This window comes from Pteronotus mesoamericanus, unplaced genomic scaffold (assembly GCF_021234165.1).
Source record: "Pteronotus mesoamericanus isolate MK-2021 breed Mesoamerican mustached bat unplaced genomic scaffold, CSHL_Meso_final contig_164, whole genome shotgun sequence".
Taxonomy (NCBI): domain Eukaryota; kingdom Metazoa; phylum Chordata; class Mammalia; order Chiroptera; family Mormoopidae; genus Pteronotus; species Pteronotus mesoamericanus.
The window spans coordinates 31437668-31454577 of NW_026555065.1; the positions used below are offsets into that span (position 1 = coordinate 31437668).

General features: G+C 40.5%; 2 protein-coding genes and 1 pseudogene across 2 annotated transcripts in view; 2 read left to right on the forward strand and 1 right to left on the reverse strand.

The window, feature by feature from the left end:
• PNP (purine nucleoside phosphorylase) lies at positions 1-8025 on the forward strand. The gene is made up of 6 exons (XM_054565640.1): positions 1-170; positions 2342-2511; positions 4695-4798; positions 4993-5168; positions 5280-5470; positions 7299-8025. Exons 1-6 carry the CDS (start codon positions 160-162, stop codon positions 7514-7516), a joined length of 870 nt encoding a protein of 289 aa, XP_054421615.1. The 5' UTR covers positions 1-159; the 3' UTR covers positions 7517-8025.
• RNASE10 (ribonuclease A family member 10 (inactive)) overlaps positions 7338-16910 on the forward strand; it is a 23150-nt gene continuing 13577 nt past the window's right edge. Inside the window, exon 1 of the mRNA XM_054565641.1 lies at positions 7338-7423. The gene's annotated coding sequence lies outside the window, so the exon portion shown is untranslated. The remainder of the gene's footprint in view (positions 7424-16910) is intronic.
• On the reverse strand, positions 10010-10084 carry LOC129064489 (uncharacterized; annotated as a pseudogene).

A 16910-nucleotide genomic window follows, 5' to 3' on the forward strand; every position in this document is an offset into this window, starting at 1 on the left:
TTGGCTGCCATTGGCTGGTGCTCTTGGGCTGAGGCTATAAGACAGCGTCCGGTTTACTGTGCATTAACTGTGTGGACGCCCCCAGCTACGGAAACTCAGTTCAGCGGAGCAGAACGCTGCACAGAAGGGCAGGCTCATTGAGAGGGTGTCGGCGAGACCATGGAGAACCGGTGAGGTGGGCACCAGGCCCGGGGAACCTCGGAGGACTCTGGGGAGGGGAAATCTCTCACCGAGACCTGGAAACCCGGTACTCTCGGAGCCCCGATGTGGCCAGGAGAGGGAGCGAGTGCCGTGGAGAAGCAGAGCCCTTGCGAGGAGCCGGGAGTCAGAAACGCAGCAGCAGAGCAGTGGGGCGGCCCCGCCAGCAGGAGCGCACGTGGGAATCGAGTTGTAGTGGCGCCACCACAGAAGGAATGGGACGAGTTAGTAATAGTGTAGTCTACTCGGAAAGGGAGCCACTGCGTGTGTTCGTGTGTGTTTGTGTGTGAGCGCGTTTGCTTTTGGGATGTAAGTGTAGAGGGACTCATGTGCCCTCCTCCCCTCAGGGAAGAGGTTATTTCACCTCTTGTACTCTTCACGGATTCCCATTTTAGAGACTAGGTAAAGCCGTGAGGTATTTTTTGTGACCATATCTAGAGTGCTTCCTTCAGAGGAAATATTGCTCACATCCCTCGAAAACAGACCTATTCCCTCCAAATTGAAGATCCAATTAGTTTGGGGATGGAGTCTCCATGGAGAGAAGGAACTCCTTATATAGTGAACTGAGTAACAGAAGCTGCCCACTGCCCCCACTGTTAGGGTGGTAGGTGGCGTGAGCTGTTGAAAGAATTCACATAGAGAAGAAAGTTTTTATTCACTCTCCAAGAAAGGAATGGGGCATGGTGTGGAGAGATACACCAGCATCGAGGGGCTTTGAGCTTTTATTGGATTATAATTGAATTAAAAAAGGGTGGGCAGGGGTGCCATTGTGTGGCCCCTGGGCAGTTGGGGCATTGTAACAGAAGGCTGTAGTTTGTTCCCATGTTGTCTTCTGCCTGTGCTGTAAGGAGCCGTTAGTTCAGTTCTTGCTTTCCAGTCCTGGGCACATAAGCTCAGAAGAGTAAAATGGCAGTCATGTTTAACAGGGTCATAGGCCTGCTAGGCAAATTGTGCCACAGTAGCAAATGGGGCTGACTATCCTTTCACCCACCTCACACATCGGAGAACCCCTATCTCTGCTTTGGTCCTGGAACTCTTAGTCTAAGTCTGCAGTGTTAGGGTTCACTGGCTTTTGGATGCCCAGGGATCCAGGGTGATCTTGGGGGACTGATGGCCAAAGAAGACGTCCTCTACTCTGTCCAGGGCTCCATGCTTCTTTCGTTTCCTTTGCAGCTCTTGGGGAGGCGAACTGATGAGATTTTTACCATTTTACTGCTTCACTTCCCTGTCATTCTATGGCCGCAGCTCTCTAGCCCTCACCCCTGTCCCTTACTCAGCTATTTTCCTGAGGGTAGTCTGGGGTAGTGCAAGGTCATCTTGGTTTCAAAGGCTCTGCTTCTGAAGGACAGGATTTTCCTCTAGAGGCTCAGTTAGTTGTGTTCAGCTCTGTTTAATTCCCCGCCCCGCTCCCCCGCCCCTAAGAAGCTTTGGTCTTTCCAGATGGGTGTGAGAATTGAACTGGACCTCTGAGAGAAATTCTAGGTTGATTGGGAGAAGGGGGTGAGATGTACGGGTTCTGTAAAATGTATATCTTTAGGTCTCTGAAGGGCAAAGAACTTCAGAAGAAAAGAAAAGATGGGAGACGGCAGGGAGAAGAACACAGCAGGGGGAAAAGTGGGGGAAAGATTCAGGGGAGCTGAACCATGACTTATGGGGTCCTAGGTCTTTGGAGCTCATTAATAACAAGGTTTCAAGTAATTTTTAAACTGAGCCCATAAGATAGGTAGGGCCCCTTACCCTCCTTGATTTGATTATTTCAGCTCTGCTTCTATGGATTCTGTGGTCCCTTCCTCTCTAAATCTTTGTCATTAAGAGAGATATTAAACCTAACCTCTAGGAGCCTAAACCGTTGTAGCAAAATGAGTTGGAGCAGGTGGTGGAAACATTAGCTTTTGTCAGGCTCTGGAGTGAATTTCATATCAGACTTTCAGTGGGTCCGATTCAGAAAGGGGAGTGGATGAGTGGGTGAGCTTAGTGTGGCCTTTTCTGAGAGAGGAGCCTCCGCTCTGGAGCAGCTAGCTCTTTGGCTCGTTTCAGTGTCCCCTGCCACCTTGGTGTCCCTGCCAGCCTTTCTGTAGTAAAGGTGATTAGTCTATGATGCTCTTGGTATGGGAGTAAAACTCACTTTGATTTTTTTTTCTAGATTCACATATGAAGATTATCAGAACACTGCAGAATGGCTTCTGTGCCACACCAAGCATCGACCTCAAGTGGCAGTGATCTGTGGTTCTGGTTTAGGAGGTCTGGCTAATAGATTAACTCAGACCCAGATCTTTGACTACAGTGAGATACCAAACTTTCCCCAAAGTACAGGTACTGGCAAGAAGGAGAAAGGGATGGGACGAGGCCTATTGGTGGGGTTGTGAGGGGAGGGCAATGCTTCTATGCCCAGACCTGTTATCCTCTATAGCATTGGACTAAAGACACCTGTCATAAAAGAGGAAAATAAACCACCCGTGTTAGAATAACATTAGAATGGAATTTCCCTGAAAGAAATTTCATAATAGCCCTGGCTGGTGTAGCTCAGTGGATTGAGCACCAGGCTGTGAGCCAGGAGGTCACTGGTTCGATTCCCAGGGTAGGGCACATGCCTGGGTTGCAGGCCAGGTCTCCAGTAGGGGGAGCGCAAGGGACAAGCACACATTGATGTTTCTCACTCTCTTTCTCCTTCCCTTCTTCTCTCCAAGAGTAAATAAATAAGATGTAAAAAAAAAAAAAAAAGAAAGAAAGAAAGAAAGAAAAATTTCATAATAATAGGGCATGTGTGTGTCAATGGTACTATACGATGACATATTTCCTATGCTTTAATGACCAAGAGCTCCTTAAGGTCTACACCACCTCCCCAAACACACCGTAGTCACCACATACTCACACGCCTATCCAATGTCTATCATTCTTAAGCTTAAACAGAAAAAGAAGTGCCTATAAACTCCCAAGACAAAAGCGCCCTCCCTTGTCCTGTGTCCTCCTGCTATTTCTAACCTCCCCAGCTCTAGCTTCAGTCCTGGGATTAGGCTTATGCTAGTGAACAGCAACAGATGAATACACAGACCTCTAGATTCTTGCAAATGGATAATCCATGAATACACAGAACCCAGAACTGACACACTGCTCTTTGGATGGATAAAGGCAAATGTCCTCTGTGCACAGTGGAGCTCTGAGGGACCTGAGGATAATATTCCCATCATCCTAATAGCAGCTGGAAAGTGCTACAACTAAGGCTTAGAAAAGGGCCAGGTGAGAAAGGAGCAAGTTTCAAGTAAAGAACAAAGTTATTTGGTTTGCTTATTAATAATTTCTCAGATAATCAACTTCCTTTGTTTAATCCTTTTTTTTTACTTCTACCTTTCTTCCTCTTTCCCCTGGAGAGTTAGGACTTTCAACAAATTTTTCAGTTAATTTTCCAAACCTTTTAGAGCAAGAGTGGGAGACCAGAGCAGGAAGATGGGAATGGGGGTTGGAGAAGGAAATACCGAAAAGAGAGGGAGAGCAACGTTTTGTAAAGGAGATAGTAGTGACTGACGTTGGCTCCACCTGCCATGTCTGCCTACCTTCCCCCAACCCCCCTTAGTAAGGGCACTTGCACAATGATAAGTAGATTAATTTTTTAAAACTTTATCAGCGTACTATTTATACTCCCTTTGAGTTTTCCTAAATGTCACTTCTGTTCTATTACTAGTAATTTTTTTTTTTAAATAAACTTCTCTTTCTGAGTATCTCTCAACTCTTCCCTTTGGTTTTGGTTCCTTTCCCAGACTATCCATTCCTTAAAGGATGAGTTGGCCATGTCTATTAGAGGAGAAATGCCAGATAAAAAAAATGGCAGTACTGGTTATTACATCTGTGTGGGGAGTTATCTTTGCATTCCCATGCCCCTGTGTGCTCCATCATGGACATGGATTCCCCCAGTATTGCTTTGTGGGTCCTAATGGAGAAGACTTGTATGGGTCTAATCTCGGGCTCCTTGCCCTTGTTCAGTAGCCTCTTTAGGAAGCAGAATATACCATGAGCTCCCTTTCAGAAGTGAGGATACATATAGTTTAGTTAGGGTAATAACTAGGAATACACATTTTGGAATTTTGGAAATTTTGGAAAAGTCTAAGTATTGCATTCAGTATTACCCACTTCTTTTTGTTGTTTTTTTGTTTTGTTTTATTTACTTTTATTCTCTTACAGTGTGGCTTTCTCATTCTTTTGAAATTTCTTTAAAAAAACACCCTTTCCCCCTCTTCCTTTGATGTATGTTCACATTGAACATCCTTACCCCAAAGCTCCAATCTTAAAATGTACGTATGTATTTATTTGTAACTTTATGATTAATTTCTGTCTCTACTAGACCTAAAATTTCTGAAAGTGAAGATATCGATAATAATGTTTTCTTTTGCGTAATTATATTCTCACATATTGAGCACAGTGGGATGGCTCATAGCACGTGCTCAATGGATATATGTTGTATGAAAACATCATCCCATTCATTTCCCTTTCTTTGTATTCAGTGCCAGGCCATGCTGGTCGACTTGCATTTGGGTTCCTCAATGGCAGAGCCTGTGTGATGATGCAGGGCAGATTCCACATGTATGAAGGCTACCCACCCTGGAAGGTAAATTAGGAGCGTAAGTCTAGTTGGAGCTGGAAGAAGGAGTAGAGAGTTCACTATTCCACTTTATTGCCTAACTGCCTGGGCTAGGTCGAGTTTTGTTTCCCTCCATTCAGGATGTATAGCATGCACATCTGCATAGTGGATTGGTGAAATTTTAAAGAACACTTTCTGATCTTTTATCTTTTGCTTCTAAGGTGACATTCCCAGTGAGGGTTTTCCAACTTCTGGGTGTGGACACCCTAGTGGTCACCAATGCAGCTGGAGGGCTCAACCCCAAGTTTGAGGTTGGAGATATCATGCTGATCCGTGATCACATAAACCTACCTGGTCTCTGCGGAGAGAACCCTCTCATAGGGCCCAATGATGAAAGGTATTTATTTTGCTCCTTTGTTTATAGATGGGAGGTATAAGGACTTGTCTGGAAGTGAGGAGAGAGCTCACTGTCTTCCATTAATCTGAGATAATACAACCTGTGCCCTAGATTTGGAGTTCGTTTTCCTGCCATGTCTGATGCCTACGACCGGGAGATGAGACAGAAGGCTCACTCTACCTGGAAACAAATGGGGGAGAAGAGAGAGCTACAGGAAGGCACCTATGTTATGCTGACAGGCCCCAACTTTGAGACTGTGGCTGAGTGCCGTATGCTGCAGAAGCTGGGTGCTGATGCTGTTGGTGAGAAGGGGTACTTGGCTAGAGTCTTAAAGAGGGAGGGATCTGGTAAAATAGAGATGGGAAGAAGTAAAAGAGTATAGACCTGATAGTGGATTGAGACAAGATCTGACTTAAGGAAGCCTGAATTTCTAGAAAGTGATTTCTAGAAAGCTATTAAGGTGGTGAAGTTTGGTGTGTTATAACATCAAACCTCCCCACTCAGCATCAAGGGCTTTAGCGGCTGTAATGCTAATGGCCTATCCTTGATTTGATAACTGTTTCTAAGGATTATTCTAACAACGGTCATAGCCACCCCTGTATCTCTGGCTGGAAGATGGAGCTACGTCATTAGAACTGACTTCAAAATTACCACAGACAGTTACAGAAATAAAGCATTGCAATGGTAATATTGATGAGAAATGGGTAAGGCCCTCTGAAGCCCTGATCTTTATGAATATGGAACAACCTAAACTCAACACTCATTGAGCTGATGCTTTGCTTACTGTTTTGAAAATTTTAACAATGCTTACCATATTGTTCATTAAAAATTTAACACATGAGCCCTGGCTGATGGCTCAGTGGGCTGAGTGCTGATTTGCAGGCCAAAAGATTGGCAGGTTCAAAACCCAGTCAGGGCACATGCCTGGGTTGCAGGCCAAATCCCCAGTTGGGGGCATGTGAGGGGAAACCAATTTATGTCTAGAAAGAGAGGGAGAGAAACCTGTGTTCTCCTCTTCTCCCTAAAAATAAAAAAATCTTTTAAAAAAAAATTTAATATGATTATTGTGGGCTAAACCAAAAGTGTTTCGAGGAAACTGTATAGTATTTACATTAGAAGAGAAAAAAAACAAGGTTAAAAAATTAGCTAAATATGAAATTTAAGAATCATCAAACCTGCCCTGACAGGTGTGGCTCAGTTGATTGGGCATCGCCCTGCAAAGTGAAAGGTTGCTTGTTCGATTCCCAGTCAGGACACTTACCTGGGTGGCAGCTTCGGTCCACAGTTGGGGGCGTGCACCAATTGATGTTTCTCTCTCACATTGATGTTTCTCTCCCTCTCTTTCTCCCTCCTTTCCTCTCTCTTTAAAAATAAATAAAATCTTAGGGGAAAAAAAGAATTAACAAACCTTAGAATAAACCCAAAGTTAGCTCAAAACTTTGAAAACATTTAGGTATTCAGACTTAATCATGTAACCTATAGAATTCTCATTCCACAATTCCAGGTTAATCATTTTCAACTAATCCTTTTATTATCTTCATGAAGTCCTGAATAAGAGACTTGCTTTAGGTTACTCATGTGGGTTAATTGGGCCAGTTGGACCAAATTAACCTGTGAGCCAAAGTTCAGTCCAGATAAAGAGCTTCTTTGTAAAATACTTCAGTTATATGACATTGATATCGGGATAATGTTTACTTAAATGACTGTTTGTCACTTCCTTTTTTCTTTTCATTGCAGTTATCTTCTGATCCTTTAGGTCTATTCAAGAATCTGTAAAGTTTTTTTAATAAAGCCGTATTGATATTCTAATACATGACAGCAAAACTTACCTAGTAAATTCTTTTTTAAAATGGAACTTATTGGGGTGATAATGGTTAATAAAATTCTATAGGTTTCCAGTGTACAATTCTATAATACGTCATCTGTATGTTTTATTGTGTGTTTACCACTCCAAGTCAGGTCTCCTTCCATCATCATTTATCTCCCCTTTACCTTCTACCTCCACCCTCCCACCTCCCGGTTGTTTTTTGAAATGTTAAATTGTCAATGAGGTAATGGATGGAGATTCGGTTAAAGAGTGAGGAAAAATGTCATTTGAGGATCCTGACACTTGGTTTTCCTTTCCATCAGGCATGAGCACGGTACCAGAAGTTATAGTTGCAAGGCACTGTGGACTTCGAGTCTTTGGCTTCTCCCTCATCACTAACAAAGTCATCATGGATTATGAAAGCCGTGAGAAAGCCAACCATGAGGAGGTACTAAATGCCGGGAAACGAGCTGCAGAGAAATTGGAACAGTTTGTCTTCAATCTTATGGCTAGCATTCCACTTCCTGCCTGTGCCAATTAACCAGCCCTGGAATGGTCTGGTCTCTCCCTTGTGGGACCCAAGTAGCTACTACCTACTTTGGACTCTTGCTGGGCTGACATGCCTCTAGCCTTAAGTAGTAACAGAAAAGAGAGGCTGGTCCCTGTCCTTCACTTTCCCCACTTCTTCCACCAGACCCTTCTGGTGCCTGTCCCTCCTTTGTTCAATTGTCTTCTCAAAACAGTTCTGCCTTTTGTTCCCCTCCTCCCATTATTTCCCAAGAACTGGAGCCCAAGACAAAGCCTACTACGCATCCATGAATGTTCCCAGGATTTGACTTGGGTCACTGAACTTCAACAGTAATAATTGCTGCTAACTTTTGGAGATGATGTTCTTACATTCCTGGGGACTCAGATCTATCTCCCCCAAAGTCTTAGAGACCACACAGAGACCAGTCCAATACCTCTTGGATTTTAATACTATCATATTTTGAGAATAAAGAGAAAGATGAAATTACTTATTCATTTTTGTGCAATTTGGGATAAGGCTAGGACACAGGACAAGATTGGCGGGAAAGGCTGTGAGATCACGTATCTTGTATGACCATGTGCTTCTCAGACAAGTAGCTAAGAACCAAGGTGGTGTGGAATGTAAAGCTAGGAAAGGATGAGGAAAAGGCAAGATGATGAAAATAGAGAAAGATGTTAGAAAGTGATAAGGAAAGGCTAAGTTATGGTGCATAATGGCCACTTCCCTCAAACCAGTCTTGCCTCTGTCCCTTGCCTCCTGATTGTTTTCCTTTCCACACTCATGAATTCTGAATTAGTTTACTGATTTCCACTTCTGCTCCGTTCTTGCCAGTTCCTTGTTAAGCCCTAATTATATTTCCTCTTCATTTTCTTCTCCGCTACTCTAACTTCTTTCATAATTAATAGCAACTGTACTCTTCTGAACTCCATTCTAACAATGCAGTGGTAAATCTGCTGCCAAACCACTACACTGCTCATTAGAGTTCTGTCAACCCCAGGCAACCTGTGAAGCTGGCTCATGTCCAGCTTCTCTTTGAGTACTTTCTGTTTCCTTATTGCTTCTCTATTGGGCTCTAGCCTTCCTCCTCATTTTTGCTTGATCAAATCCCCCCCCGGTGACACAGCCAGCTGGGCATGGCCCTTAGTTCGTGGCTCACTGCACTGTGTGCTTATCAGCGTGCGTTCAGCTGGCCAGCATATTTGAAAACCACGCCACCCACTCAGGCCCAGGTGCCTTTTGAGAAAGGATAGTACTGGATGAGCCTCTACTGGTGACATTTCAATTATTAGTATAATATGGAAGAAGCAGATTGGACAGAACACTTGAAAACTTTCAAGTAATTCTTTGGATTATTTGACCTGCTTAGCTGAGCCCAGCACAAACAAAAAGCTTTCTGGAGTGGCCCTATTACCACTCATCAGTTCTACTTTCATCCAGCTCTGAAACCCTACCTGAAACTAGGCAGTCTGCCAGCACCTGTCATTTGTCTCTGTGAGACCTGCTGTAGAGGAAGTACTGTCAGGCCTTTTAGACACACATACAACCATAACTTGTTCATCTAAGGAGATATGTTGTAGACATTGCTTTTTAATCAATAAAGTGTCACTGCATAACACTCAGCTAAGATAATGTTAAATTAAGAATATAAAAATGGTCTTAAGTGCCTAAGAATCTTTTTAAAAAATTTTTATTCTTCAGTTACAGTCAATATCCAGCACTGTTATATTAGTTTTGGGTGAAGAGCATGGTGGCCAGACAACCATGGAATTTGTGAAGTGATCCCCTAATTCAAGTATCCACCTGGCACCATACATAGCTCTCACAATATTTGTACTTCTTAATCTTGTCACCTTTCACGCAGTCCCCTTTCCCCTTTGACAACCATCAGTTTGTTCTCTGAGTCTGTTTCTGTTTTACTTGCTTATTTTGTTTAGATTCCACGTAAAAGTGAAATCACAGTATTTGTCCTCCTCTGCTTTATTTCACTTAGCCTATTTCCCCTTCACTTATTTCCCCTCTATCCATGTCACAAATGATAAGATTTCATTCTTTTTTATAAGAGAGGTACAATCTTAAGAATACATATATAAAACCCTTAATTTTTAATATAAGAGTATAAAATAGGTACATGTCACATGTGATGGGAGCCCAAAGGATGGACAGATTATATACATTGGGCCATGAGGATTGGTTGTTTAGGGAAAGTTAGAGAAAACTGAGCTAAGTCTTCTAAAGTGGAAGGGAGGAAGAGGATTTCACACCAGGGTGAGAAAAAACAGCTATAAAAAGTAGTAGACATGTTTGTGGGTCATTGTCACAACAGGTGTGACTGGAACAGAGGACATGAGAGGCTCCTAGTGAGACATGGCAGACAGGTATTGGAGGTCAGAGGAGGGCTGCATTTGGTGTTCAGCTTTCTTACCCCCGATCTACCTCTTGGTGAGATATATCAGGAACCAGAATGGTGCCACCTGAAAAACAGAGAGGGATGGAATATTTAAGAGCATTTCTGGTTCTCTACACGCTCAGAGAAACTCTCTAGTAACAAACTATAGAAATGATTCCTAAAAGTATAGTCTTTCATGTGTCTAGCTTTTTATATTTAGTGGAGGGTGTTGAGTTTTATGATAGAATACTAGAATCAAGATGAAAATTATGCATTTGATGTCCTAATTCAAAAGTGTAATTTCTTATGTCTAACAGAAATTAGTACTCATCTACTTTATGTGTATATGCATACATCAATTATATATATTACTATATTCATGTCAGGTCATTAAATATACCCCCAAAGCTACAAAAAGAAATTGTGAATATAATACAAACTAAGGTGTGACAAGAAAAGTAGCTACAGGCAAGTGATAATCACTTAATTTTAGGTAATAAATATTAATTTAAAGTTAATTCACTAGAATTTTAGGTTTGAGGGGTATGCATCGGGGAGAGAGTACATGAACACAAAGTGTTTTCAATTTCTATTTTAAAACAGCTTTACTGAGATATCCACATATAGTAATGTTTATCCTTTTAAAGTATATAGATTGATAATTTTTGGTGTATTGACAGGTAAGTCAATTTTAGAACACTTTCATCACCTCAAAAGGAAATCTTGTACCTTTTAGCTATCATTCTGCACCCCTATCTCCCTAGTCCACGCAACCATTAATGTATTTTCTGTCTTTGTAGATTGAGCAATTTGGGCTTTTATGTGAATGGAATACTATATGGAATCTTACAGACTCTTTTGACTGACTTCTTTCACTTAACAATGTTTCCAAGGTTCACCCAAGTTGTAGGACACATTTTTATGACCAAATAATATTCCATTGTACGGATACACCACATTTTGTTTATCAAATGTCTTCAATTGAAAAGTTTCAACTAATCCAGCCCAAATTGAATGTATAAGTTTAGGTGACCAAGAGAATGAAAGCACAAAGTCAAGGGAGTTATGACTGGGAGGGCCATGTAAAGAAGGATTGTTTTTGAAAAATCCTGGTGATGAGATTATTCTCCAAAGGAGCCTGCAGAATGCCTGCAAAATGGCCTTTTTCCTGAATCTCAGGATAGGTATCAAAACACACTCCATTAAGCTAGGCTTTCTTCCCCTGACCCGATCATGGCCATTTTTATCAACATCAATAATGTTTGTTAATCCTGTACTTTGAACAGAACGTTGCCCTAAAGCCATGCTATAAACTGGTAATGAGACAAAGTGCTTGTGAGCCAAATGGGAGACAGGATATATGTGTAAAAAAGGAAAAAACGAGCCTTAATTAGTTGTGCCCTCTGTGCCTACTTGTCTCTTCGTATGTTATATTGTCATTGTTTAGAATTGGCTTTCAGCCACTGACTCTGAATAAAGCAAAAGGGACTGACTTTTTGAAAAGGGAATGCAATAATGTGTGAAAAGTAGCTTGTGCTAATGATGGCTGTGCTACAGGAATTCAGAGGAGAGAACCAACACTGGGGATGGGGAATGGGAAGAAGATCGGGGAGACGAAATAGGTCTTACGGGAAAGAGAGGTGAAGCGGACTGGCAGGTGAATTCGGGAATGTTTAATCATTTAGCCGATCGAAATGGTTAAATTGAAGAAATCATGAATGGGAGCAGCGGGCGGTATGGTGGAGAGGGACTAAATTTAAATTGTTTAGGGCTCTGATTCCAGGCTGAGGAGTAAGGACTTTATTCTTGAGGCAAGATGGCCAGTCAGTGAAGGCTTTTAAACTTAGGACTGACAGGTGGAAATCACACTGTAGTATTTTGATGAACTGAAGCTTAACTGAAAGGCTTGTTTTGATGGTAGAATTACTTTCACCCCAAAAAAGCTGTATAGAGTAGCATAATTTGTGGGGTTAAGTATTTATTTTTAATCAGGTTGAGGTTTGGTGTAGTGTTTTGAAGAATATAATGTTATAAAATGTAAAGGTAAAGTGTAAGAATTTAGAAATGAAAATGTACATTCAAGTTCAATTAGTATTTTTCTGTTTTCTTATATTAAAATTTTGACTAGGTGATATAATTACATAAAAAAATCAAGCAATGAAAAATTTTACCTTCATCCTGTCCTCCACCTGCCCTTTCTGCCTCACCTTGCTGGTAACAACTTTTAGTAGTTTCTTGTGTGTTCTTCCAGGATTTATATAAATATGAACAAGTAAAAATACATATTTTTTTCTCCTCTTACTACTATACATAGAAGTTAGCATGTTAAATGTACTGTTCTGCATCTTGCTATTTTATCTTATTATATCTTGGAGATCTTTTCACATCAATAAATTAGTGTGCTTTCTTGATGAGTTAGGTCAATGCTGTTACCCATATTTTTTAGGAGCAAAGGAAGAACATGGTCTTGCATTTTTAAAAAGCCACTTCCCACTTAGTGCAAGATTATTTGTTTCTTGATTACTAAGAGGAATACAGACAAAGAGATAATGTTATTTGGTGCTCCTTTAAAGCGAGAAGATGGGAAGACTGGAACCATTCATTCTGTGCTGTGCCTTCTGCTTAAGTTGATTTGGCTTAGATTTGCATTGCCTTTCTCTTTGTAAATAGGCCTCTGCTTTTCATAATTATTTTTGTTTCCAAGATACACCCTTTGAACAAACACTGGCTACCTCCCTGCTTTTTCTGTCATTGTAAATTTGAATTTTAATAAAAATGAAAAATATCTTGTCTTTAAATTTTGGCCTAAATTAGCTTTGACGTTGTTTGGGATTAATCTGCCTTTGTTCTCTTGTATTTAGGCCACGGAACCCCCATTCTCCCATCAGGTTTTCACTCTTCCTTCCGTTCTGAATTTGTTCATTTTAGGAAGCTTACTTTCCCTCTCTTGTTAGATTCTTTTTTCTTGGCCTCTTTTCTTCTGTTATTCATGTTTAGTATGCAATTTTGCTTGTTAGCTATCTGATTTTGACCTTAGTCTTTCCTTTTCCTATTTTATTTTAAAGTGTTTCTACCTGAGCTACTATAATTTTATAGTAAAAGATTAGTAGGAATATAATACTACTTTACGTGTAGCTGAGCTTGTTCAAGTTCTATCAAGTTCTTTTTACCATCAAAGGTTGCCTAAGGTCAATTCCAGTTCATAATATTAATCTTCACTTCTCCACCCCCCCCAAAACTAATAATATATACCTACCACCACTGTTAGTATCCCGCCAACTTCATCAAAGTTTGAAAATATTTTCCATTAGGGAATAAAGTTTATATTTGGCACAGTGGTTGTCTTTGATATGCTTGTTTTGGAGGTAGAGAGGTACTCGCTGTGGACATTTATAGATGCGATGTTAGGGATCCTGTGAAGCTCCTGAAATGCAAGATTATGTGTGTGTCTGAATTTTGGGGGGCAGCAGAAAGTTACTAGGTTTCCTTGGATGCTTACTCTGCCAAGTCTCCCTCCTTCCTCAAACGTGGATGGAAAACCACTCATTTTTCAATAACAAAGATGGAATTATGGTAACAGTAATTTTGGATATTTTGTGCCAAATTTTCCTTTATTTTTTTTTGTCTTTTTTCTAATTTTTTTTTACTTTTTATGGCTGCCCAGTTTCTAAAATATTTTCTGTTTACTGACTCTTCACTGATCTTTGTTGTGTTACCACAATACTGGATTCAGCAATGTCCTTAGACCAGACTATACCAGCCTGGAGAGTCTGAAAGAGATGCCTTAGAGAGCCTAACTATACCCTGTTATCACTGTATTGTGATAGTATAGTATAGTATTGTGCATTGTATAACCCTCAGACACATGAGGTACCTCTACCCAAGGAAGGGCTCTGGGCATGTTTATATTTGCTTATGAGTTCAACTAGGCTAGACTGAGAGATACTGTTTCCATAGTCTAATTGACTCTCACTTAGAATTTTCAGGAACAATGCCCTTTTCTGGTGAAGGTGTTGGAGCCAGGATGTTTGTACTACTGTCTGACTTGGAGAATTTGTTCCTCAATCTGAGTCAACTGGCTTTGTTTTGTGCTTTGTGGATAAATAACACTCTTTGATCTGTTCAAGTGATAGGTCTGTGTTAGGTCTTGTCATCAATCTGTACATTTTTCAATATAGTGGGTACTTAGGTAACTATAACATTTACTTGACAACCTTGTGTTGCATTTGTTTGTCCACTTTTTCCATTTACTTTGAACTTTGTCCTTTTGATAATCAGATCTATTAAGGCTTATATAGAAATGGTGTATGTGTGTGCATATACATATACAATGTAAAACCCAAAATTCTCAACTCGTAAACTCTGTCTGTCTATGAAACATTGAGGAAGCTTGAAACTTTTCAATATCTCAAATACAACACCTGTACAGTGTATTTTTGTAGGGTGCTCAGCAGAGAGAGATAAACACATGAGAGGGTATGTTTATCTCGTTTACTTAACAAATGTTCTAGGGACTGGGACTATAGAGAAGAACAGAAAAATGTCTTTGCCTTCATGAGGTTTACCTTAAATGGAGGGAATCAGACTACAAATAAATATAAATGAAAAAACAAGTAAAGTACTGACAAGTGTTAAGAAAAAATCAAAATAAAGGGATAGAAAAGCAATAGAGAAAGGCAATATAAAACTGCAGATTCATTGTAGTTTCACACTCACTGGAATGTCTATAATAGATAACAGATATTAACAAATATTGGCAAAGACAGAGGAATAGAACCCTCATACACTACTAGTGGGAATGTAAAATGATGTAGTCACTTTGGAAAACAGTTTGGCAGTTTCTCAAAATGTTAAGCATAAAACTACCACATAATCCAGAAATTCTACAGTTTCTACAGAAATAAAAATGTGATTTTTAAAAAGCCAGTGAGGCTTCTTTTAAAAAGTCAATCAGTTAAAAATCCTTTCAGTGGGCTCCTTTCATGCTCAGAATAAAACCCAAAACTTCTTTTCTAACCATGACCTATAACACCTGACTCTATCTCCAACCTTATCTCCCACCACTATTCCTATTGTTCACTCTACTCTGATAGCATTGGTCTCCTTGCGCTTGCCAGACCTTTGTGCTAGCTATATCTTCTGCTTGAACACTCTTCCCTAATCATTCCATTACTCACTCCCTCATTAATTCAGGCCTCTATTCAAATGCCAGCTCCTCAAGAAGGCCTTCCCTGAGCCAGCCTTTTTGAAATAACTCACTCCTTTTAAAATTTATTTTTAGAGAGAGAGGGGAAGGGAAGGAGAAAGAGAGGGAGAGAAACATCAATGTGTGGTTGTCTCTCACATGCCCCTTACTGGAGACCTGGCCTGCAACCCAGGCATGTGCCCTAAGTGGGAATCGAGCCAGTGACCCTTTGGTTCACAGCTGGCACTCAGTCCACTGAGCCACACCAGCCAGGGCCTAACTCACTCCTTTATTACCTTTTTTTTTTTTTTTATCAGCCTTAGGTATATTTTACATATCATAAAATTCACAAGAGAAATAAAAATGTTCATACAAAGACTGACCAAAAATGTTCGCGGCAATATTACTCATAATAGCGCAAACCAGAAACAACTGGTGAATGAATAAATAAATGTTATCCATACAATGGAATACTATTCAGAAAAAAAAATGGGAACTACTGACACATGCTTTGTCATGGGTGAGCCTCAAAAACATGTTAAATAAAATAATTCAGATACAAAAGAATATGTATCTGACCTGGCTGGTATGGCTCAGTGGATTGAGTGCTGGCCTGAGAACCGAAATGTCACCAGTTCAATTTCCAGTCAGGGCACATGCCTGGGTTGTAGGCCAGGTCCCTGGTTGGTTCTGTTTGAGTGGCAGCTGATAGATGTTTCTCTCACGCTTCAATGTTTCTTTCTCTTCCTCTTTCTCTTTCCCTTCCTCTCTCTCTAAAAATAAATAAAATCTTAAAAAACCCCCGAAAGAATATGTATCCTATGATTCTACTTATTTATTTTAAAAAGACTTTATTTGCCCTGGCTGCCATGGCTCAGTGGATTGAGCGCTGGCCTGTGAACCAAAGGGTCGCTGGTTCGATTCCCAGTCAGGGCACATGCCTAGGTTGCAGGCCAGGTCCCCAGTACGAGGCACTTGAGAGGCAACCACACATTGATGTTTCTCCCTCTCTTTTTCCTTCCCCTCTTTCTACAAATATATAAGATCTTTTAAAAAAATAAAAAGACTTTAAAAAGACTTTATTTATTTTTAGAGAGTGGGGAAGCGGGAGAGAAACATTGACATGCAAGAGATACATCAATAAATTGCCTCTCACGTGCCCCCAACTGGGGACCCGGCCTACAACCCAGGAATGTGCTCTGATCAGGAATCTTAACCAGTGACCTTTCGGTTTGCGGGATGACTCATAACACAATGAGCTACACCAGTCAGAGCCTATGATTCTATTTACATGAAACGTCCAGAAAAGGCAAACATACAGAGATAAAAAGTAGATGACCTGTTTCCTGGGGCTCAGGGTAGAAATGGCGATTAATATAAATGGGCTAAGGGAATTTGAGAGGTAAAAATGTTCCCTGATTTATGGAAATGGTTGCAACAGTGAATAAAGTTATTAAAAATTATTATTTACTTGAAACAGGTGAGTTTTATGACATGTACAATATATCTCAGTAAGGCAATTAAAAAGAAAGTAACAAAGGAGTGAGTTATTTCAAAAGTGGCCAAATTTAACCAAAAAACGAAGTAGAGAAGGACCTAATCTGTGATGAAAGAGAGGAAGACACTGGACCCTTCATGTGAATAACCACAGCATATAAACATACACAATGCATTACTGTTTACAAAAGGTTTTACATTCTTTATTCTTTTTAGTTTTTATATTTATAGAGACCATTAAGTGTCATTAATATTATTTTTATTTTCGGATGAAAAGAGGCACAGAGGAAGGTTAATTGACTTTTCCACCATCCCACAAAGCGAAGGAGTGGCTAAAC

Bases quoted from the DNA above. Each gene is read 5' to 3' on its own strand.
- PNP (XM_054565640.1), top strand. The intron at 4,799-4,992 runs GTAAATTAGGAG...TTTGCTTCTAAG, and splicing joins AAGGCTACCCACCCTGGAAG to GTGACATTCCCAGTGAGGGT. The intron at 5,169-5,279 runs GTATTTATTTTG...CCTGTGCCCTAG, and splicing joins ATAGGGCCCAATGATGAAAG to ATTTGGAGTTCGTTTTCCTG.